Raw genomic sequence first — 25,225 nt, forward strand, 5'->3', positions numbered from 1 at the left:
ATCTTAAGAAGAGAAAAGAATTCAATAGATTTATTTCAATATAACCAGACTGTGCTGAAATCTACAAAAACGCTTGCATGCAATTAAATAAATACAATAATAAATCCATGTGTGTCGTGTTAAAAGTCCTTAAGAACACTGGTAAGACGTCTCATTTTCTCCTCTGTGATTCTCTTGTTGGTTTCTATCTCTTCTAGTAGCTGCCGCATCTCCTCCTCCACTTCTATTACCTGTTGAAGAGGCACACACACACACAACATCCGCTCAATAAAACAACCAAAACACCTGTCATGTCTTAAAAACTGAATACAAATATATATATTTAAAAAAAATCATTGTGACTGAAGGTCTCACTTTTGGAGAAAAAAAAATATGCCAAAATTGGGTCATAATTTACATTTAAAAACAAACTTTGCACTTTAAACCTTCTCTGTCAGTCCCAATGCATAAACAGTCCAGCTGAGTTGGAAATCAACTTTTTGTTTCCCTCCCCAAACACCAAAAACCTCCAGATCTTTTTTTTCCCCCTCACCTTCTGATTGGCGTGTTCTATCTTGATTTGTTTTTCATTCGCCAGACGAAGCAGCTCAGCCTGATGCGTGGCCTGGACCGACTCCAGCTGTCGGCGAAAAGCATCGTCCACACAGTGCAACTTCTCCACTGCTGCTCTGCAGGAGAGACGTAATGAAAGCAGACTTTAGAGAGGAGAGATTAAAACCCTCATAGCCTTAAAAGCCACCTTTCTTCTTTGGCCTTCGACGCCATGTGAGCTGTTGAATATGTATCCTCCGGTTTTTACTCATCTTTTTAATGTCTTTTATAATACCCATGTTTTTAATATCTATTGATTTGTTTTTACTGTACTGTTATTGTTTTATCTAGTTTATGGAAATGTGTGAACTGTGCCTTTTTACTTATTTATTCAGTTGTACAGCACGTTGGTCCACTGCGGTGTCTTTAAATGTGCTTTATAAATAAAGTTGGCTGGTAGTTTAACATAACTACACATTTCAGTAGACGTCGGGAGAGGGATTCGAAACTTGCCAACCTCCAAATACAGTATGATGCTGGGAGAAACATCACGGAAACTGTAGGATTATGACCTAAATCAGGGTTTGTTTGGTTTTTTTCTTGCACCAAATAGGAATTTAATACAGAATTACAAGACATAAAACCTTGACTCTGCAAGAGAGGAATAGAGATTCTATGAAATCCTCCCCATCACCAAATTCAACAGTAATGAAAATATAAACAAAAAAAGGAGTTGATAAAAAAGAATCATAATATATTTGATCAAAATCAGTGGTACACTATTTGGACAGGAGATTCTTAAATATTTTTGCCTTAATAATGGCCAAAATGCAAAGCACTTGAAAGGATTTGTACATGGAGTTCGAGAGTTGATAGAAAGTTGATGCTTAGAGGCTCGACAAAGTTATGACTGAAAGTCTTTAGGGGAAAAGTTCTGAGTTGTCTGGAAGACATTGTCAATAAATATGCGTGGTTATAGCACATTAATAAAATAAATTGGTAAAAGTTGAAACTTTGTAAATAGAGAAAGCTTATCAATTAGATCATTCTTAAAAATCTTTTTTGTATGAAGAGTATTTGATTAAATTGAGAAGGATGTGACTCTGCACAGAGAATCTTACGATATGGGAGGTGGTATATTAAACGACGGTACAGTGACATCAGACAGGACTTATCGACTAAATGAGAAACCCTTCTAATAATAAAGACTTCATCACTAACACAATAATGTTAACTATTTGGCTTCTGAAAATTTTGCCCAGGAGCCAAAAACTGTCTTGCCAGAGGGTTTGTTTTGTGTAATAATCAGCATGGCCACAATGTGGGACTCATGGGAAGTAAACAGAAAACAAAACAAAACCCAACATGCATACTTGTGTGCTTCTGTCGCTTGTTCTCTCTCTTCCAGCAGCAGGCGCTCCTTCGAATCAAAATTCTCCTTCATGCGCATCACCTGGCTCTCCAGCCGAGTCAGCAGATCTGCCTTGTCCTGCCACTTCTTACTGGAATCACTAGAACAAGACAGGGAGACACCCAATGGTTAGACATATAACCATTTGACTACTTCACCTTCACCCTCTTTAGTGAGACTTGCCTGTAAACTCTCCTGAGCTCCTCCAGCTCCGCCTCCTTGTCTCCCAGCTGCTGTTTGAGCTCCTCCTTGCGGAGGCTCAGCTGCTCCAGTCGCTCCCTGAGCTCGGCCTGCTGGCTCGTCTCCTCCTCCAGCTGCTGCTGCAGGCTCCTCTGGGCCCGGGCGGCTTCCTCCCGCTGCCTGCGGATCTGACTGTCACGCTCCTGCATGCTCTGGACAGCAGAGGAAGAGAGAGCAGCATGAGGAGGAGTTTTGACTTAAGGGATAGACAAGAGAAGATGTAAGTGTGGATGTGAGTGTCTCTCTCTGCATTCGTAGACTAGGGTACTCCGGCTACTGAAGTGTGTGCTGTCACTTCAAAATACAAAGAGCACTCTTTCACCTTCCTAAGAAAGGCTGTGATTGTATTTGAGCCTGGCAAGAGGTTTTTGTTTTTTTTTAAGTCCTTGGAAATCACCCTTGTGTGTCCTCACACGGAAGCAAAACTAAAATAATTCTCATGATTAAAATGCCCAAACTGGGCAGCTTCCGTTCAAGATCACCACATCTGCCTCCATCGAACTGGTATTGTACCTCCTTGAGTTTGCGGATGGTTTCCGTCTGGTCGTCCATGATTCTGGCTTTTATTTTAAGAGCGTCGCTGTCCCTCTCTGCCTGCTTCTTCTGAGAGTCCAGCTCAGAGCTCAGCACCTCAATCCTCGCCTCCAGACGTCCTCGATCCTGAGCCAACGAGGCTCCTGGGGAAGGGGAATGGAAGTGCCGAAAATGAATTAAACCTCTTTTCTGGCTGGAGAAGTGTGTTTCACGTACACAGCCACTAGATGGCAGGCTGCACTCGATCCCGGCATCAATAGTCACACCACTTCAAGAAATCACAATAATGAGAACCTGCTCCAAGATATACACTCAAAGTGTCTCCCACATTGTCCCGATGCTCCACAATGCTGCCTGAAAGCACACTGCAGCCGCCCCGGATGCCTCCCACCTTGCTGAGCCAGCTCCTGGCCCCAGATCTTCCTCTCCGCCCTCAGGCCGTCGATCACAGACTCCTGAGCCGTGAGCTGAGACAACAGTCGTGCCTTGTCTTTCTTGAGCAGCTCGAGCTGCAGGTCGAGCCGCCGGTCCTGTCCCACCTCTGCTTCCAGGGAGTGCAGCCGGCTCTGGGAGGAGACAGACAGACGATAGTGATGATCAACCTGTCAGATAGAACCGGAGCGGCGTCGTTCAGTATTCATGATGCATCAGAGCAGTCAGTTGCCACAGGTCTTTGAGCGGTGGTCTTTTATACTCTCGTCTCACACTACATATAGTGTCTTTCTGTATTTGGCTTGTTCATGGTGTACCCTGCCTTCAGCAACGCTCAGCTTGGATCAGGTTCCACAGAAATTGTTTGTTCTCACATACAATTTTTGACAGCAGTGGTTCCCAAAGTGTGTGTGTGTGGGAATCTCCTGGAGGGGGAATCAAGGGGGATGTTTTTTTCTATGCACAACCATTTAAATAGGTAGAAGGGTCGCACTTATTTAGCTAAAATTCAAATTTCATAACAAATTAGACTTCTAATGCCTCATTATAGCAATAAACATCATCAAAGATCAGTTCACATCCTAGTTTCAGCCGAGTAGAATGATCAACTTAACCTCAGGCCAAAACAATACAAGCAGCAACTATATAAAGAAGAGCTCCAAGATTTCAAATTAAAATCTACCAATGCAGGTGTGTCAAACCTGTGTAACTTGCAAAGCACATGGGGAACTGATGCATCATATTGTTGAAATTACAGTTTTTATTCAAATTTCAGGATTTTTTCACGTGTTGTAAATTGATAGTTCGTTAAATATGAACTTGTTAATGAAATATTAATACTTTGAGTTTAAGAGTTGTAGTTACTTTTCGATTATAATGCTCTTATTGACACCCTTGAACTAACTCGCTCGTGAATAGTTCAGCTTATAAGTCTCAACAGCTGATTGTTACAACTGGACCGTGAAAACGAGGAGGATCTCCCGCTTTACTCGCCACACGCTTCGAAAACCTCCACACCTTAAGTTGAGTCACGGCGTCTTTCTTAGACTTCATGAGCTCCGAGATGCAGCTCTTCTGTTCTTTCACTATGGCCGTGAGCTCCTGCACCAGAGAGCTGGATTTCTTCTCCCTCTGCTGCGACTGGTCCAGGGTCGACTTGACTTCCGTCAGTTCTGCCGTCATCTGTTCACACGCCTCCTTCACCTGCAGAGGAAGAGCGGAGGAGTCGAAGGGAACGTCGATCAGAGACGAGACCTAAACGGAACGAAAGACTGATCCCAAATTTAGCTGCCTGGAAAATGCCTCCGATCGGGGTCGACGGCGAGGTCCGAGGGAAGACATTTCAGAGGCGAGGATTTACAGAAAGCAATCATTTTAAGGTTCCCCTGCATATCAGGAACTCACTCGGAGCTGGTGGAAAGTTTTGGGTGAACTGAAGGAGAAATTGTGCGAGCAGCTGCAATCAAAACTAAGATTAGAGTTTCTGCTTGGGCTGGAAAGAGAAAGAAATAAAAAGGCAAGAATTGATTTGAATCCAATCTTTCTTCTTTGTGCAATCACAGGCTTTTTGTCCGGAGTCAAATGATCCTAATTAACTCTCAGCCAGAATCCAACCAGGCCGGAGTGGATTCCAGTTCAATCATTTCTTTTTGCCGTCCAGAGTAATCACTAATCAGCTGGACTGCAAATTCAAGATAACATGGCCGTGATTACAGTCCGTCTGTATGTATTTTTTATTTTTTTTTCTTCTAATGGCAGACCTCGGAGAAGCGGGCCGCCTCGATGGTGAGCGCCATGCGGAATTCGTCCTCCAGCGCGGCGTAGTGCCTCCTGCCCTCCTCCAGTTTCTCCTGCAGCTCCGCCTCCCTGCGGCCGTGCCTCTGCTCGGCTGACGACACTTCTTTCGCCACCGCCTCTTGGAAATCTGCCCCGCCGGGTTGTAACCGCGAGTCCAGCTCTTGCCTGAGGCAGAAAATGAAGGGACTCTTTTAATCTATCATTATTAACAGAAACCAAAAGCTATAATGTCACGTGTCTAAAACCGGATTTTCTTTGCCCTTAAAAAAAAAACTTTGATTCACCAGTTTTGCACCACAAAAGATGCATTCAGCTCTAACTTTGTCAATTGTGTCAATGAAGCCATATTCAATGTTCACCCTCTCAGCACTCCTCTTTTTCTTTTACACAGCTTCACCTTTCCATTGAGCCTGACACTCCATCACTGGGCACTGCAGACAGGATGTTCATGCTAAAAATGCTCTTGCCCTTGTGATATTACAAAACTTTTAAATTGTATTTGTCTTGTCTTTTGTTAAATAATCCCCACGTTTAATCAAACAGTTAGACTTATATAATTTTTAAACTATAATTCCATTAAGAAATCACAACTTTTTCTTGCCATAGTGTGGTAATCTTTATGTATTTACTCCCGAAATGTCAAATCTAATAACAATCCAATAACATGTTTGAAGATAAATGCTAAAAGCTCCAATAACAAAAAGCTATTTACAATAGTAGTTATGCAAGCAAATGGTCTGTCAGAATGTTTTGAAATCAACCTTGAGTTCATCCCTCAGTGATATTGACGATGAGGAGGTACCTGTGTACTTGTTCCCTGAATGCCAGCAGTTCATGCAGCTTCTGCAGTTTGTCTTTATGCTGGTGCACCGAGGCTCTCTGGATGTCCAGCTCTCTCCTCAGAGCCACCGCCTTGTTCTCCAGCTCCTGGTGCCGCTTCATCTGAGATGTTATATATACATTTATCAGACTCTAACACAAGGACACATCAGTTTTTTTTTCCACAACTGTTTAAGAAATGAGCTATAAAGAATGTGTACAGGGCCACCAGGTGCTCATGCCTGATCTATATGATGAAGTTCTGGGACAAAATGCACCTCTTCAGCCTGCTGGCGAGCTCTGAGTGCCTCCGCCTGTGAGATGGTCTCCTCCAGCCTCCGCAGGGCGGTCTTGTGCTGCTCCTCGTTGCATCGAGCCTGCTCGAGCTGCTGGGTGAAGGAGCAGCACCTCCCCTCCAGCTCCTCCACACGGGCCTGCAGCCCCGAGCGCCCAGATCGCTCCTTCAGCAGCACTTCTTTCAGCCTGGACAGGACGAGTTAAAAATAAAGCATGACGTACGGCCCAGGATTTTCTGTTCTGGCAGGCCGATAAAACCGCTGCCAATTGTGTGATGCCCTTGAACGTCCTCTACAGTTTTCCCTTAATATTAAAGATGTGATTGTCTGAGGAAGTGAAAAATTGAGCATGAGAGGCGCAGTCAAAATGTAATCTCAGGGGATGGGAACAGCAGTGTGGTGGAGAGAGCTGCACCACACGGACAGTCTGCTATTCTGAATAGATGAGTCACTCATCTGTAATCTGCCTCCTGATGAGTGTTGCAGCGACGGGAACGCAACAGAAAATGACAGCTCAGATTGATTTGTGCAATGATGCCGACATATGCGGCTCTTCAGGCTTTTAATTATGACAATAACGCAGATTCATGTAAGTGGGATGAGATGCAAACAAAGACCAAAGCCTTATCTGTGCAGCACAGAGGAGAAAAATAAAAATAATTATAGGTTCTCAAAGCCTGGGGAGTTTAAAGAAAAGCTGTGCAGTGTAATCGGGATGAGTGTGCAGGTTAATGGTCCCTGCACAAAAAAAACTGCAGGTACGATTTTGGGAGTAATGGAGCCAAAATATGCGCCCGATTTCAGTCCAAAGCACAATGACAGTGAGGGATTTTAATGGTGGTACAGGAGCTCATTGTTCAAATACGAGACGGGCAGGAGGCTCTGGTACAAAAGACCAGAAGTTTAGAAAAGGATGGATAAAACCCACAAAGACGACTTCATTATCTCGTCTTTCTCTCTTCACGAGCAATAGAATTAGAGCCACTGGTGATCCTTCTTCTGCTCCTCCTCACCTGTCTGTGGTGTGCAGCGCCATGCTCTGAAGGTCCTTTTCCTCGTTGACCTTCGTCTGCAGGAGCCTCAGCTCCTCCGTCAGCTTCCTCGCGGCCTGTTCTGCCTTCCACCGCCTCTCTCTCTCCTGGTCACGCTCCTCCACGATTATCTGAGCACACACAGAAAGTAACAAGTTGAAGTTTTTAAAAACAACATAATGAGTTGTCAAAATGTTCTCATCATCTGTAAGAACAAAAACAGTTTTACAAAAAATATTTTTTAGACAAAAGTTGGTGTAGTGGTAAACACTCTCACCTCATAATATATATATGTAAACATTTATATAGAGCTTCAGTATGTTTACTACATGTAAATATACTTAGGTATAATTGTGATGATTGTGTAGTGATACACAGTTTGTACATGTAGTGTGAAATAAGTCGATGGTTACATATCAAAAGGAACATTTTCCTTAATTGTTCAATCTTTTTTGTCGCATATTTCTTAAAATAAATGAATGAATAGTGAAAATGGATCATGGTTGAGAGACTTTACATGTTCTACCTGCAGATACAAGGGTTTTCTCAGAATACACTTGTTTCCTCCTACAACAACGTGCACGGGATATTTTTGTGTAAAACTACTCGTATTAATGTGACTTTGTTCGTCTGTCTTTCTGTGTTTATCCAGTGATGGTTGGTGCCCTGTCCAGTGTGTATCCAGGAAAACAAACAAAGAGATTGTGTGAGGAATGAAGGGAGCATTTCTACTGTTAAGAAGCATTTCCTCTGACATCCATCAGTTTGGTGGGTAAAGCAGAAAGATTCAAGTCTTTTGTTAGACGAAACTGAACGAACTGTGCAAAGTGTGGAGAGTGGACGAGACCAAAAAGATGGTCTAAATCAGAGCAACATGCATCATGCGACAGATTGTTTCAGACATTTCCCTGCATTTTTGCATCATTAAAATTGGCTTTATGTTGAGATTAAAGCCTTTTTTTTTTTTTTTGGTAGAAATGGTTTGGTTTTGTGAAAATATTGACATTTTCATCACGTATCGTCTGCACCACAACAAAGAAAAGTTTATATTAAAAGGTAATCGTGGCACTATTTTATCAGTCCAGCTGGCTCAAGATGAAATTGGGCTGTTTGTAGCACCTGAAGTAAAATATGTTTGACATGCCTGATCCAAAGAAACCAAGAAAGAGGAGAAATTCCATCTTCTGAAGTGATAAGTCAAAGACTAGTGCTTTGTAGTTAACCTTCTGGCCGGTTGGTTTTGACTTGTCGGCCGTACGTCGGACACACAGGCAGTGCAGAGTGGAATTATGCAGCTTGGCTGGCTGAGCGGCTCAGAGCTTGAGCAGCTATCTGAGATGACTGGCATTTCTTTTTATTATCTTCCGTCTTTTAAATGTAGTTTTAAAATACTTTACTAACACAAATGTTAAAGTGACAGTTGAGTGGGAATTTGGTGTTGAGAAAAAGTGAATAATACCTTGAAATGACATATGTTTTAGCAAAAATGTGCTTTATAAATTGTATTTTCAACAATGTTTTAAAAACTGCTTACCCCTCATTGCGCACAGAACAACTTGTTAAAAGGCAAATCTGAAGCACTGAGCTAACGTGGCATCTCAGAAATGATGACTGTTTTTTACTCACTATTTGATCATTACTTTAAGGTTATTTATAACATATTCTACCTTTGCAATACAGTGAAGCACAAGATTTCTTAAGAATTGACCAAATGCTATAATAAAAAATGGGTATAAAAAGCAATCATTTGACTAGTGGCTGTATTCTTTGAAGCGGGAATGTATGAAAGAAGTTGCTCCAAACACACTCCTGTATAGGAACTCATTCTTTTTAAATCCGGCTTCTTATCCCTGTCGCACCCTGTAGGTTTCCTCCTCCTGGGTCGACCTGGTTTTGATGACGTCTGAGGCCTTATCTGTCCTCGCAGGTCCCTTCTTCAGTGGCCCGCCGGCCTCCACGTCACCGGTCTTCCTCCTGGGCCCTGCTGCGTATTTCAATGTCCTCCGCTTACGCTTCTCCTGATCGCTGCACATAAAAAAAACACACCACGGGAATTAAAGCAGCTGTAAACACAAGAGTCGACACAGAAAACGACTCACTTTTAAAAGGCAAAGTTTCAACAAGCTGATGCTAAAAATCACCTTGCGGAATTTTAAGTGTCGGCAGCTGATGAAGTGAGATGAGCGGCGGAGGACCACGGAGGAGCGCTCATTAATCACCGCAGCAATGTGACGGTGGTAATTTCTATCAGAGGAGGAAACTTTATCACCTCTTTCAGGGCTAAAATGATTTCCTCTGTCATTAGGACACCTTGATGGCATTAAGGTGATGCATGATAAACCGCTGCTGCATACTGCTTGATTATTAATGATGCAACTTTGGCAATAAAAACATTCATGTCAGCAAACTTTGTTATTGTCAGTGTTTCCTGACTTTACTCCAGAAATATCTTTCATCAAGAGCCCGCGTCAAGCAGGGACCGCTGTAGTGGAATGCATGTGCACATGAAGAGCGGGAAAATGTGGAAACATCCGCCTTCTGCGGGGGAAAAAAACGTGTCATCGTATGAATTAAATTAAGCTGAATTAAGAAGTTTCCCAATCAGGAAGTTGCATCTTTGATTCCCCATCTCCACCTGTCCACATGTCGATGTGTCCTTGAGCAGGACACTCAACCCCCAAACTGCTCCAGACGGATTGTTATCAATGACGTAAAGTGCTTTGGGACTGCTCAAGTAGATTAAAAGCGCTACTTAAGTGAAATCCATTTACCATTTTAATTAGATGATGTTTAGGTGCTCTTTCTCTTGCTCCTAATTTAAGCCTTGTTTACACGACGTTGCCTTTTGGGGTCCGTTTATGTGGCAACGGTGCTCGGAGTCACTGAAAACACAACATTGGAAACAGCTTCCAAGGTGGAACTTTTTGAAAATACTGACTCCAAAATACTGTCTTCAGATCTAATAAAAGACTAGCTAAGTAAGCACACATCTTAGTTGTAGATAAAGTAGATGTCAGCAGCAAACAGTCTTCTTTTAATGAGCTGACATTTCTGCAGTATATGAAGAAAGAACTGTGCACACTGACAAAAACATTACCCCGCAGAAATATTGGCCATACGATTGGAATGCATGAATCATGTTAAGTAGTTTCAGTTTAAGGCGACTGTCTTTTTGTCTGCCTGAACAAAGAAGGTGCCAAACTAATCTATTCACTTTTTTTTTTTAAGGAGACAGTTGGTTTCCAGAGAAAGAAAGACAAAAAGTCAATAATAGGTTGATAATTATAAGACAAGATTTAAAAAAGCTAATTCAAACTACCTGAAATCTCTTATGCCCATCACTTTAAATCAATAAAGTTGTAAGATTTAAAGTTAATTAATCGCCATCATATTTCATCCTTCAACAAAATGCAGCAAATAATCGAATCAAAAGTCAATAAATAATTTCAACAATCAACTTCAAGCATTCAAATGATGCCCAAACACTCTTCAACAACACGACTGCAAACAAACTCGAATAATGTAATTTATTTTACTTTTCCAAATCCAAACAACCATTAAATTGACTTTGCAATGTGAATTCAGTTCCACTGAACAGCAGCACCTGTCAGACATCCTGGCCTTGCTCTCCTGCGTGCTGGTGCTCGACCTGAAGCAGGTACGAGGTTTGGGAATCCGTGTTTGCCTCCAGATCTCCTTTGCGCTGTCGCACTCGCTCTCTGAGGTGCGATCTGTGTCCCTCTTGGCTTTCCGTACTGTGAGGCGGGTGGATTTCTTACTTGCAGGAACCTGAGTAAATAGTGTAAAGAGATACCATCAAGTGTGAGCAGAAAGAAATTCAGGTTAGTCCAACACACCATCTATTTATCGATCAAAATTTTTGGCAGCTCCTTCTGCTTTTATCACTGAAAATGACACATTTTTGTTTTTTGATGATACTGCTACCTTTGTGAGGCAACATGAGCAGGAGATGTTTCATTTTTTGTTTAATTTTGAGTCTACAAGCGCCAATATCTGAGTGAAATCACACATTTGCGGTGTGATGAGATGTTTTCATTAGAAATGAGCCAAAAATATCAAATGCTGGAATTAATGTACGCAGTTGAACGAATGTTATGAAAATAAATGTAATGAAGCACTGTAATAGATGTAAAAAAGGATCAAGAAGCTCAGTGTTCAAGTTGGACTGGAAAGTTCCAATGTGCTGCTGTTTTTCATATAAAATGTCTCATTTTAATTTCCTACCAACACCGATGTGCACAATGGAGCAATTTGGATCCATTTTAATTTGCCAATTATCATAAAAAGCTCATGAAGTGTGTCTCAGCAGTTTTCATTATTGCGAGCGGTTTTTGAGTGAAGTGTGCACCTGCTGGATGCGCCGCTGCTCTGGTTTCCCGCTGCGCTGTTCACGAGCAGGATCGACTCCTGTGGAACAGACCGGCTGGACTTCCTCGCAGTCTGGGCTGGAGGCCGGATCCGACGCTGCCCGCGAGGCGACCTGCTGACGAAACTGAGTCAGCAGGTGGTCGATGCGAGGCGTAGTGATACGGCCGTCCCTTGCAACCTGGAAGACAAGCTTAAGGTGGACTTTCTTCTTTTTCCAGGTTTCCATTTTGTGGTTTCGGGAAAAAGAAAGTGGCCGAGAGAAAAACAATATTGTGCACAACAGAGAGTCGCTATGAGATGCAGTGAAAGAGCCAAACATCTACAGTAACATAACCGAGTCCCACGATTCATAGAATCCGGAGAAATGCACAAGACAGCACTGGGAACCACTGCTCTCCTGGATCTGATTGCCAGTGAGCACATTTCATTGTCCGATCCAGAAATACAGATTAAAGCCGTACCATGCAAACAATAAGATGTATGTGAACACAATTCTGAAATGCTGAAGTAAACCAAGAAAACTATTCTGCCCTCAGATGACGCTAAACTTTTATAGGCTTGAAACTGATTCAACTGAGTCTGAGTCCACTGGTGATGGTTTTAAAGTGGTGTCTCCACCTTCAAGCTTTACTAAAACGACATTCCTACAAACTAAACGTTCTACTGGTATCAGCTCGATGGCTCAACAATTACCGCTGCGCTGTGACTGTTGTCCGAGGAGAGCAGGAGGTCCACGTAGTCCTCCAGACCGGGGATGTCACACAGGCTGCTCAGGCCTGACGGCTTTCCGAGTCGGTCCACGCCATCCAGGACAGAGATGTGTGGCAGCGACTGCAGAACCATCTCCCTGTAGCCTGCAGTGATAAAGACACCCTCGCACATAAGCTGCCCATGAACAATAAAAAAAAAGCTTTTAAAGATGCATTATAAGTAAATGCTATAGGTGTGCGGCCTCAAAGAAGCAGTAATATAGTACTTTGAATCAAATCATTGTATTTATGTGAATATCCTTTGTGTTTGACTTTGCACAGGAAAAAGGAGGGAATAATGAGAAGTGAGTGCAGGTACATGTGATTACGCAGAAAACCAGCATGAGCGAGAATTAAGAATGTGGTGTGATGAAAAGAGACTGTGTTCGTGAATTAGTCAAAAAGTAAAAACTATGAATGACGACAGCAATTGGCTTAAAGCAGGAGTGTCAGACATGAATCAACCTGTGAAGAGGCTCCGCTCAGATTAAGGAGGATGGTTGAGTTCATTGGTCCATCATGAAGAAGAGGGCATCAGACTTAGAAAATGTATGAATCATGTAGTTTAAGACCATATAATCCAGGCCACATTCTGCAAGTTTTTTTCTTTGTTGTGATGCAGAGTATATGCAACGAAAATGTCTGTATATTCAAAAAGACTACTACCACCACTAGAAATGACTACAAAATTCAACATAAAGCCAATTTCAACTACTCTTAATAAAACTGTTAATGACTTCTTTGGAATGTTTACAATTCGGCTGGTAGTTTGGCGGTTTGATTCGAGCCTCTTGCGGCCCTGTTTTGGCCAACTGGCCTTAAGTTTATTTCAATTCAAAAACCACAAAACAGAAACAAATTAAGAACAAACATACCCAAATAAGTTAAGCAGATTAAAAACAAAAGTACAGCAGTAGAAAACTGTGAAATCTGAAGTGATTGTTGACAATCAATCATTGTTTTGAGTAAACTTGTCCTGAATGGGTGCTTTTGTTTGTTTGTTTTGTTTGCTTTATTATCAATGTGTTGAAAATCAACCGCATTAGACACAAAAACTTTTTTTGTTTAATTGTTCAAGTAAGGGGCATACAAATATAAGAAATTACTAATTTAAATACAAGCTTTCTTCTTGCTGCTCCTTTCTAGTCACGGAGGTGTTGATCCGAAAATGTAGAGCTCATTAACGTTAACATTTTGCTTCCGCTTTCATTACAGGAACACAATCAATAATAAATAAATAAATGAATAAAACAGATATGTATGTTGAAGCTAGAAGCACAAACACATCCTCAACATTTCTATTTATTTTTGCTGCAATACCCAACAGCATGAATACAGGTGAGTTGGCCTCCTGTTTTATAACAGACGAAGAAGAACACACATACTGTAATGAAGGCAATCGATGAATCGCGACACCGTGTCCTACCTGGTGACCTGCAGACGGGGTTATCGTTCCCATCCTGGATTAAAGTGACCTCTCTCAAATTGTTTAATCCCAGAAGGCACTGCAGGAGGTGATCGATATCGTCCAGGTGGTTGCTATGGAGACTGAGGTGCTTCAGCTGGTACTCGGGGCTGTGCAGATACAGCAAGCCTGGCGAGTACAAGTATCAGCCGGTTGTTAGGCGGCGTCCTGCGGGAGCGGGGGGGGGAGGGAGCTTTCGGGGCGCCACTCACCGCTGAGGTCGTTTATCTGATTGTAGGACAAGTTGAATCTGGTTAGGTTCACGAGGCCGTTCAGTCCTGGAGGTGGGAGGAGGAGAATCACAGGACCCGGTAATGAAGAGTTATCACTCAGCCGGCGCTGAAACGGTGACTAAAGACTCACCTTCGACCGTGCTGATTAAGTTGCAGGATAAATTTAAAGTCCTCAGGGACGCGAGGGAACTCAGACCTTCTATCTTGGAAATGCGATTGGAGGAAAGGTCTAAGTGGCGCAGGTGCCAGGCCGAGGCCAGGCCCTCGATCTTCTCAATGTGATTGCAGTGCAGATTGAGTGAAGACGCGGTCGGAATCAGGGGGATGTCGAACAAACTGCACAGAGGGCGAGGTTGGATGAACAGCACAACATAAAACATTGCACCACATGTGAATGAATGTTTTTTTTCCCCCCCTGATCATAGTTCAACACAGAGAAAAACACAGTGTTAATTTGAAATGACCAAGAAAACAAACAGGCTGAAGCCAGTGAATTATGTATGACTATCCTATAAATTCTATATGTTTAACCTGGAATATGTGCAAGTTACAAACAAAAACCTAGAAAAAAACAACTGAACTGAAATTCTGGATTTTACAGATTTCTTTTTTTTGTTAAGTTGATAGACTCCAACATTTAAGTTTCTCATTGAGAGATTAACTCCCTGGACATAAAAATGTCTAAATTATCCATTCCTTCTCACTTTATTAAAAAAACAAAAAAACAAAGCAAACCAAAACCAAAAAAAAATCCTCTTCACTAATTTTTCCTTCTCTTGTATATCAACAGGAAGGCTTTGACTCTGAATATCATTTTTCACATGTCAATTAGTAGACTCAGAAAAACAAACATTATTTATTAATCCAAATGCTTTTTTTTCTGTAGTTTGATTATTGAATCTAAATTATTAGTATTATTATTATACACATTTCCCTAACTCTCAGAACAGTAGGCTATAAGAGGAAAATACAGTTCACTGTATTTTGCATAATAAAAATTGGCTTTATGTTGAGATTGTGATTCTGTAGTAATTATTTTGTTTTTTTGGAGAAAATACATACATTTTCTTCAGGTACAGTCCGTGCCACAAAAAAGAAAAAAACTTCAAAGTTTAAATTTTAAGGTTATATTATGGCACTATTTTACCGGTCCGACCCAGTCAAGATGAAATCAGGCTGTATGTGACCCCTGAACTAAAATGTGTTTGACAGCCCTGCTTTAAACACATTTTTTTTTTCTGTTTCATGTTTCTTGTTCCTGTTGAAATGACTTTTTGTTTCACCTTCAACAATGGCTTTATGCTTGACATGTGGGTTATTTAGGTTGTTGTACAATAACATTAAGTACTGTGAAGTAACTGTTGCCGACTAAATAAAACGTAAATGAAGATTAAATGGAACGTTAAACTACTTTTTTATTCACTACATCTGTGGGGACAATATTGTAATATAGCATGTTTTTTTCAAATGATCAATGATTGATGTCAATCTGTGACTGTATCAAAAGTTGGTGTCAGCAAAAAGCAGGTAGTTACCTTGTTATATTCTTGTCAATGAGACACAGCTCCTTGTCTCCCATAGCGACGTCATGAAGCGGTTTGTTGACTTTTTACACATGAAGTCTGCTCAAAATGTAAAACAAACGAACCCCCGGTGTCAGATTAATCCGAACGTGTAAGAAAATACAGTTCTAAATGTGAGGGAAACATCCCAAAACACTCTCCAGCTGAGTTCAGTTCTCGGAAAACTCATCGGCGATAACTTACACGGACAAATAGTTTTGACTGTCCACAAATAGCAGCGTTCGTCGGTGGATTAGACACAAAGTGGTCAAAGCTCAGTTTATACGAGCACAAACAACATAGAAAATGTTGTTCTCTAAGAGTAAAAACAACATATTGTGAGTAAAAACAACATTTTGTGGGTTTGTTTATCAGTTGAACTCGCCGCTTCTGGTCTCTCACTTCCTCTTTACGTGACGTCACCGACGCGAATTTCCGGAATACTTAACATAGACCTATAAATGTAGTATTTAGACCTACACAAGTGGACAAGTAGAACATGTAGTCATTCAAACATATAGACATCTATATGTAGATACGTAAACCTATATAAGTGATTACTCGGTGGACAAGTAGATCATATAATCAGGCACATAGAACTATACATGCAAAAACAAAGATCTATATAAGCATACACATAAACCTATATAAGTAGACATTTAACCTATATAAGACAACACATAGATCTATATAAGTAGTTCTATGGACCTATATAAGTGAATACATATTCCTACAGGTAATCATAGAAACTTCTATAGGTCGATACATAGCCTTATATCAATAAACATATAGACCTATGTAAATAGAATTATTGAACTATATAGGCAAACATATAGATCTATATAAGTTTATACATAGATCTATGTAAGTAATACCATAGACGATATAAGTACACATATATACCGATATAAGCATCTATGTGTTGACCTATAAAATTAGACAGATACACTTGTTTAAATAGACTGTCGAGAGGTAGACAGTCCTATTGTAAGAAAGCGAACGCATATACAAGTAGCCACACAGACATATGTATAAGTGGACAGATAAATGTGTCGGCGTAAAAACACAGGCCTATATAGGTAGACACTGATATGTATGGACAAATAATAGACACAATTATTTGAGATGACACGTACAAATATCTTGGACACATAGACCTATAAAAGTGGACATGTAAGCCTTGTTTCAATAGACAGATATATACAAATTACCACATAGGCTACACATGTATAAGATGACATTGAATTTTAAAACTAGACTCAAGCACAAATAGGTATATACAGATGGATATTAGTACAAATATACACATTTAAGCAGATACATAGGCCATGGTGTGACTCTTCAAGTTAAAAGTCATAAGAGATTTCTTGCAGTTTCATGTGGCAGATGTGACAAATAAATGTGTCTCAAGATTTTATGATCATGATATAGAAGGATCCCTTTTTCTTATTTCACCTGCACAGTGCTTGTCACTGCAAGTGATTGATATTGACTATTTCACCGTCTAATCATCGCTAAATGCCAAAAAGAAAGCTCTTATTGAAAAATAGGGAGGTCAGTCTAATGTATACTTGATTCAATTTGGTTTCATAGCTAAAAGTAGGTTTATAATTTACAAACTAAAGAATCACTTTTGATTCTCTTCCAGAAAATGTATCAAGTCTTGAAACATATTCAATAATAAGATCTTATACATTTTGTAATACAGTTTTGTTTGTCAAGCAGATATGTTTTTTTTTAAATTACTTTAGACATTTAGTCTTGGACCGAAAACAATTTTCTACATCTCAATCAGGACAAGACTCAGACAGAGAGAGAAACAGAATATCCAATCAATATCTTTAATATCTAATTAATAAAAAGAAGAAGAAGAAGAAGAAGAAGAAGAAGAAGAAGAAGAAGAAGAAAACACTGATCAGTTACAGCTGCTGCAGAATTCAGCTGCTGACAAGGACCATAGGATGAGCATGTATCACACCAGTTTTATAGTCTCTTTACAGGCTGCCTGTTGGTTTTAACAGATTTCAATGTCCTCATATTGGTTTATAAAGGTTTTCATGGTCTTTGTTCATGAAACAATTTGTAAGACTGTTGGTAAAGAAAAAAATGCTTTTACATTGTAAGGTGAAGGAGTATCTAATATTGCATCTAATATTATGTTTATCTAATGGTTACTTCCAGGTACTTTGCATTTAATTTTTACTTGTACATAGTTGTGTTAATTTATTACTTTTGATCTTTTGAGAAAATGTAGATTGCATCATGTTTAGTATCACAAATCGTACAATCATACACTAACCACATCAAGGCAGTTTCAACATGTATGAATGTCTGTAAACATTGTCTGCAAGAATGTAAACCTCGATAAATGTTAACTTTTGTTATTGTTGAGTACCCAAGCAATACTGTGAAGGCGTCTGCATTAACCTCACTGTCTGTTTTGAAATTGCCATAAATTGTTTTGTGCTGATTTTTAAGAGAGAAAAATTGTTTCCAATCTACGTTCATCATGAATTACCTCCAGTATTACAATCCACAGTTATGCACTTGTTTACCTGCAAATTAGCAGACATTTTGTACCCAATTGCTCAAATTTCATAGCTGAACAATGTGGAAATTGCTCTTTTACTTTCCTAATAAGAATATAAAAAGCCAGACAAAATGTATTTTTTCATAAGAATAAAAAATGAGTGGCATATTACGGTAATAAAAGTACACATCAGGAAGACCTTCCCCTTTACCCTTGCATAGAAAACACAATATAAAACTCAAACACCTCTGGAAGTTTTGTCCAACTGACCACAGTGTGAACACAGGGATGCCTCAGGGCTGTGTTCTCACCCAACTGTACATTCATTTTGCACTTGTCCTCCCAGCCTGACACCAGGATCCTCAGGTTTACTCGTAGGACCACTGTAATCAGACTGCTATTAAAATGGTAAATGGATTTCAATTATATTGCAGTTTTCACTGGTCATCACATTCATCCATTCACACACCAGTGGAGGCAGCTACCACGCAAAGCACTCAGTCTACCCTCTGGAAGGATATTGGGGTTCAGTGAAGTACACTTCAACATGCGAACAGGTGGAGAAGATGGGAATCGAACCGCCATCCTTCAGATTGGGAAACAACCAATCCACCGAGCCAATGCCTTGCCTTCTAATGTCAGGACAGTTCGACCGATGTGACTGTGGTGACTGTTTCAAGGAAGACTGAAAAGCAAATATGCCATAATGACACGATGTGATGAAAGAAGATGGAGGAGATGTAAACCACACTCATCTTCTTGTCATCTTGTGAACATGGCGTCAATAAAACTTTATATTCTCGGACAGTAGTACTCAATAAGATGTGGTAATATTTTATGATGTTATCTGACAAAATCCAATGACATATAATTGTTTCTTTAGGCTATAAATCATTGAATACAGTACACACAACTGTCATCCGTTTTACACTTTCATTTTAGATTGAATCATAATTTTTTTTCTTTTTAATTTTGTGAGATTAAAGTGTTCTGTAATAAAATCATTTCTGAAATACCTGACAGAAGATGTGCTGGGTTTGAAACTATCAAAACTATTCCAATGAGGGCCCTAACAATCCATCAATCTAATGGAGAATAGAAAATGGACCAGATAACCAGAACTGCAGAAAGCCTTCAGATATCTGTCCACTCAATATTCGATAGTTTCATTTAAATGAATAAATGTGTGGTGGTTTTCATGCCCTCAATTTAGTGTGAAAGAGAAAATCATGGGTCAGAGTGAAGAATTCCAGCTCTGGCCAAGTGGAACAAATCGAAGATTAGAAAGGTGACGGTAAAAACTTGTTTTGAATAATTTATCAAACAATATACTCATTATTAAACAATTGCAGCTGGTTGTATGTCCTCCCTGAATTCCAGCTAATCTCAGATGTGTTACAGAGATCTTGACCCTCATTACACTTGGAATTCCTCCAGCAGCTCTGCCGGCCCCTGATTGATTCAGCTGATCTCACGCTGAACATTGTCCATATCAGAGGAGCCGCATGAATGACTGATCACGGCACTTGCTGGCACCCAGCCAGCGAATGATAAGAGCCAATTATACCTGCAACCCAGCCAATGGCCCTCCTTAACCAGCCAAAAATGATGAGCTGGTACTAATTAAGTGACTAAATTAGAAATGCCATCTGTTGCTGCCTTCGCCCCCACGTCGCTCATCGGCTGGACTTTTCAAGGGCACAGTAGTGCGAGGCAAATGAGATGAATACTCTCAGAGCAAATTAAGGAAGGGGGATAATGAGCAGCAATGCTACAATTAAATTTGAGAGGAGAATTTGTACATTTAGCATATTTCGGTGCTCTGGTTTTCACCTTGGTACTCCCATTAGTTTTAAATGTGGTTTGAGGGCAGAGTGAGGAGGCTTACTGCAAGTTCATATAAGGTTAATCACTACAACATGGGCGTCAAAGAAAAGGCCTGTGGGGCTAAACTGGCCAGCAATTGGCTGCAATCTGGACTGCCAAAACACCAAGCAATTTCGTTTCAAACAGATTTTTCTTAAACTATTTTTTTTCCCTTCAGAAAAGCAGACCAAACACAACACTGAGACCTGAACTGAGGAATCAGTGATGCTGCCATAAAAGCTAGATACCTCGTTGCAATTACTCTAGCCTTAAAGCCCTGCCATCATTGGCTTTATTTTAAGATGATCATTTTCTGTAGTAATCGTTTCTTTTTTGTGAAAATAGACATTTTCATCATGTACACTCTGCGTTCAGCTTTCTGAGGCTAACAAGATGCGCTGTCGATGGTTTTTACGTCGGTTTAGCATGTCTAAATAAGCATGACTTAATGTAATTAGTGGAGTGTGGGAGATATTTAATAAATAATCTTCAATATGTGTAATTGATTTCTCCTCTGTAAATAATTACAATAGCAGCATTTTATAGGCAATTCTGAGAACAGGCAATTACAATTAACGGGACCACCACAACAGTGTTTTTGATTATGTCAGCTGACTGACAGAATAATGGGTCAATATATTTATATATGGTTAATTAAATCAATGTATTGACCAATCATTGTCGTTTCATTGGTAATATAATGGAGTGTATCTTTTTGTCCTTACATTTGGAGACTGTTTGACAGCTATTGCAGAGGATCTGTTTCAAATAAAATGATCTCGCTTGTAATTTGTCACAAGCCTCATCTCACTGGCTTATCCTGGTCCAGGGAGACATAACCACAAATGTATATCAACCAGGGGTAACCAACCCGTTTGAAACTGAGAGCTACTTTATAGGGCTGCCAGTTTGACATATGTTATATATTATATGTTATTATTCTTGATATTCATCCATGTTAAGACACTGATCACATCAATGATTTCTCACAGTAATCATCAACAATGACTTAATGAGGTGGCAAACAGACAATATCAATATTTGACACTTTATTTCTATGCATCTCAGCAAAAACAAAACAAAAAAAACAACATTTCATAGAAAAAATGTCCCATTTTCCCTCGCCCAGGGGTCGGCCACCTTCATCACTCAGAGCCATTTGCACCCATTTCCCACTGGACAGAAACTCTGGGAGCCACAAAACCGTCGGGACATAAAAATGAAGATAACAATTTTAACCTCAATGCTACATAAAAATACAGAAGAATGGTGGATCGAAACTATAAGAATAGGAAAGGCAAGGCAAATGTATTTATAGAGCACCATTCAAACGCAGGGCAAGTCACAGTGCTTTGCAAAGAAATAAAAGAAATGAAAGAAAAGCTTTACAAAGAAATAAAATAAATATATTAATTAAATAAGTACATTTAAGCTTTAAAAGAAATGAAATACATTAAAGTAATGAAGAATCTTAATCTTAATTTCCAGATCTTTAAGTATTTTAGTGAGTGTTTCCCACAACCACTGACCTTAAGGTCCAACAAAACAAAAACCGTGACTTTAAAAATTAATTAAACGTATCTAAATAAATTACTACGCTGATCAGAACCTGAAACTTTGTCTCCCCGCATGGCAAGTAAGAATCATAACGACTGGACTACGATGGCTTCACAAGTGATGCAAAAAACACGACATCAGTGACTTAACTTTATCTTTGTCATCTGACAGAAAATATTTTTGTGATTTGCATGTAAGGCCCCGTTTACATGACATTTCAAAGCTTCTCTGGAGCGTAAATGCAAAACAATGCATTTTCATTTGAAATAATGTCATGTTAACACGGTCCACGTTGCACATTACCACTAATTTATAGACAAAACTAATAGTTTCAGGGATATTTTAGTCCAAACTGGACAGTCACATTAAGACATAATTATTGGGATTTAAAAATAAAAGACACAGCACTTTTGGGGGGGGGGGTCGTTGCAGGTTTATGTGAGAAACTCTGATGATTCATGGCTGTACAAGAGAAGCATGAACAACAAATGAGCCACGGGAGCCACAGTTTTAACATGCTGATAGAAAGATCTGGAGCGCTTTTGATTTACAGAACGTAAAGGACGCAAAATGTGGAACTGATCATAAATGTGATATTCATACGATACAGCATGGGAACATTGTGGAAAAGGAAACACATATGGGACACTTCCTCCAAACATATTCATAAAACAAATCACATAATTATTAACACTTAAAACAATGTGCTACTTTTACATTCGTCTGTAGCTCTCTGCCTGCCAACTGTGGCTCTTCACAGTTTTAAATGCACATGAACCGAAAGATACATTTGAGATACAACAAAAGAGACCATTTCAATGTAATCAGATCAAACGAAACTGTATTTTTATGCACAATACAGACCATAGAAATATTAAGCACACATATAATGTATTGTCCATATTGTCTGAGAGAGGTTATCAGTTTGAGGGGAAAATATATTGATTGCTCTTTGCAGGTGATCTTCATACCTGGCATTTCAGATGAAGCAATCATCAGGAGTGCCACGTTGTGATGAGGAAAATAAGCTACAAACAAAGTGTGGAGAAACTCCTCCTCCTGCTGTCAGTCACTTCCTTCCTTGCTTCAATGTCAAATACACCTCCTTGCTCCAGAAGGCTTTGCTGGTATCTGTTCTTCTCCGTGTACCATTGCAGGTGTTTCCCTTCCAAATTGAAAGAAAAAAAAAAGAGAAGTCTGCAGTGAACATTTATTTCTATTACTGACAAGATGTCTACACAGGAACAGTTGGCACATTTTTTGATGCCTTATAAATGGAAACACCAAAAGCCACCACTTTTTCTGGTATTACCTTTAAGTTACTTAAGCATTGTTTAAGAACTTGTGTTTGGTAGATTTCACTTTTTTGTGCCAATGCTTCCTGGTGATGGATTTTCTATCACTGAAAAGCCTGAGGGTCGTGGTGATTAAACACTTTCGCCTCAAAACTAGGATGTCACTGGTTCAAGTCCTGGTTTGGTTGGGATATTTCTGTGTGGGGTTTACATGTTCTACCTACGCATGCATGGCTTTTCATCCAGTTTCCTCCTACAATCACAATCCAAAAACATTGTGTTTTGTGTTTCTGTTCAAAATGACAACAGCCGTCAGAGCCAATGAAATTATTATTATTTTTTTTGAAAATGGCTCCCAAGAAGGAACTTTTTCAAAAAAAATCTCAAAACCATCTCCATGGAAACAGTGGAGGGCCGGGGTGCAACTGTGTCACAGGTACAACCCTCAATCTCATGCTATATTTACACGGCTACATTACAAGTGAAAATGCATAATTTTCTATTTTTGTTGCAGAAGAGTTTCAGCGTTTTCGAAATTATGTCTGTTTACATGGAAACAGAAATGCTGAAAATGATGTAGTTTGTATGCCAGGCCACAAGTTAGTGCTGTACACAGACACAGACACAGACACAGACACAGACACAGACACAGACACAGACACAGACATAGACACAGACGCACAGGACATTCGTATGGACAGATGACAAAGTTGGATGGCTATGTCCCGGGTGACTCTCAACTACAAGTCCCAGGAGAATATGCATTGGGAGTCATGACACTTTGGAGGCAAACATTGTTGTTATTGTCCAACTAGTTGCGCATGAGCAGAAGAATGATTTACAATGGCTTTAGTGTGCCATAGCAGCATTTTTTTCCCCACAGAGATTTTAGAAAAATTCCAATTTTCACAAAGTTGCGTTTTCAGAGACTCCAAACATTGACACCAAAAAAGCAACAAAAGTGTTGCGCTTTCACTTGAAAAAGTTGTGTAAACAGGGACTCAGCTTGGCTGCTCAACCCACAAATGCAAGTTCCTTATTAATGTGGCACCATTTCAAATGAACAGAAGATTTATTTCCTTGAAAAGTAAAGCTAAGGTAAATATACCAAGTTCCTTTTTTATTATTGTACTATGTTTAGGTATCAACTGAGAACACGCAGTTCTCTCTGCCATCATTTTAATGGTGTGTCACAATCAGCATTTAAAAAAAAAACATTCAATGGACCAGCACTTGAGGACAGTGAGAAAGAAATGTCAGCCAAGAGGCAAATTAAATTTCATAGCTATTTTTTACCACCAAGAAAATCAGCCGAGATTGAAATGTCGTTTGATGGGGAGCCGGATGACACGGAGTCCTATCTGTGTGGCTGCTCAGCCATCAGCGATAACGGCGGCGAAGCTGCCTTTCCTTTCGCTTCCCAGACGAAGAGAATGACAGGCCATTGAGAGGAACAGCGCGGAGGATTAAAGTAGAAGGTGATGAGTAGCGCTTCTCACTCTCACTCTCTCATTCGTCTTGAAAGCCGGAAAAATAAGGCTTCTTCTGCCGAGTGTAAGTTGCCGTGTCCCCGAAAGGCCTGATGTGCATCTGTTTTTCCAAACTCCTTTACCGGACTAAAATGGAAGTTTTGTACCAAATAGTTAAAGCGAAGCAGAAAATATTTACCTCACTCAGTTGTCAATATCTGATATGTGGTTCTCCATCTGCAATGTGAAAAAAAAAAAAAAAAAAAGTATTAAAAGAGTAACACCAGGACAGAAAAGATAATTTTTTTTGTTTCTTACTCTGAGTCAAAATGATCAAATATTAAAGAAGAGCAAAACTCCTTGGTAGCAAGGAAACAAATTTAGATGAGATTTTCCTGGAAATGAGCCGTGGACATGGTGCTGCTGTCCTCCGCAGTACTGTAGTATGTTATGGTGAAAAGGTCTCAATCTCTGTTAACATCGAAATCCAACTCCACTCTCATCTATGGTCATGAAATTTAGAACATGGCCGACAGAAGATCACTGATATAAGCAGCTAAAATTAATTATCTCCGTCGAGGGACGACCATCACTCTTCGTGATAATAGTGAGCAGCTCGGTCTTCCAGTAATTATTCAAAAGTGAGTCGCTACTTCGTCCCATCGAGAGAAACTTGTTGAGGTGGTTTGGGAATACGATTAGGATGCCGCCTGGTCCCTTCTCATTAGAGTTCTACTGGGAGGAGGTCCCAAGAACCACAGTAGAAATTGTTTTCCTTCGTCTGGGAGTAATTGAAGGTTTTACCTTGGAAGGAAAAATCTGGAGGAAGTTCTGGGGGACAAGGAGGTTTGGTTGACTTATTGCTCCATATCGCCACAGTGATCACATGAGAACTGCCCCTCAATACCATTTCCATGGAGATCACGAACAAAAAGAGAGACAAAGCTCAACCTCGGTGTCCATTTAACTGCTGAGTGTAAGAATGCAGTTCTGACATTGTAATTATGTGACCACTGAAG

The 25,225-nt window shown here is 40.1% G+C and overlaps 2 protein-coding genes across 2 annotated transcripts in view; both read right to left on the reverse strand.

The window, feature by feature from the left end:
- Positions 1–113: 113 nt before the first annotated feature.
- On the reverse strand, positions 114–15,533 carry lrrcc1 (leucine rich repeat and coiled-coil centrosomal protein 1). The gene is made up of 19 exons (XM_080503002.1): positions 15,463–15,533; positions 14,058–14,263; positions 13,907–13,972; positions 13,656–13,823; positions 12,174–12,334; positions 11,461–11,658; positions 10,696–10,880; positions 8,951–9,116; positions 7,074–7,222; positions 6,043–6,247; positions 5,748–5,887; positions 4,909–5,110; positions 4,166–4,351; positions 3,108–3,282; positions 2,696–2,859; positions 2,126–2,334; positions 1,905–2,042; positions 533–668; positions 114–230 (listed from the first exon to the last, which is right to left on the reverse strand). Exons 1-19 carry the CDS (start codon positions 15,504–15,506, stop codon positions 120–122), a joined length of 3,009 nt encoding a protein of 1,002 aa, XP_080359128.1. The 5' UTR covers positions 15,507–15,533; the 3' UTR covers positions 114–119.
- Positions 15,534–20,921: 5,388 nt separating this feature from the next.
- Positions 20,922–25,225, reverse strand: part of LOC308135881 (RNA-binding Raly-like protein) — a gene marked incomplete at its 5' end in the record, with an annotated part of 28,007 nt that continues 23,703 nt past the window's right edge. Inside the window, one exon of the mRNA XM_080504023.1 lies at positions 20,922–22,607. Within this exon, the coding sequence (XP_080360149.1) occupies positions 22,512–22,607 (96 nt within the window). The 3' untranslated portion in view covers positions 20,922–22,511. The remainder of the gene's footprint in view (positions 22,608–25,225) is intronic.

The sequence above is a fragment of the Blennius ocellaris genome (assembly GCF_963422515.1).
Source record: "Blennius ocellaris genome assembly, chromosome: 10".
Taxonomy (NCBI): Eukaryota; Metazoa; Chordata; class Actinopteri; order Blenniiformes; family Blenniidae; genus Blennius; species Blennius ocellaris.

Coding starts and splice junctions, on each gene's coding strand:
- lrrcc1 (XM_080503002.1), bottom strand. CDS start 15,506: ATGGGAGACAAGGAGCTGTGTCTCATTGACAAGAATATAACAAG. Junction 11,659..12,173: donor ACAACAGTCACAGCGCAGCG/GTAATTGTTGAG, acceptor CTTGTCTTCCAG/GTTGCAAGGGACGGCCGTAT. Junction 669..1,904: donor CAAGCGACAGAAGCACACAA/GTATGCATGTTG, acceptor TCTCTCCTGCAG/AGCAGCAGTGGAGAAGTTGC.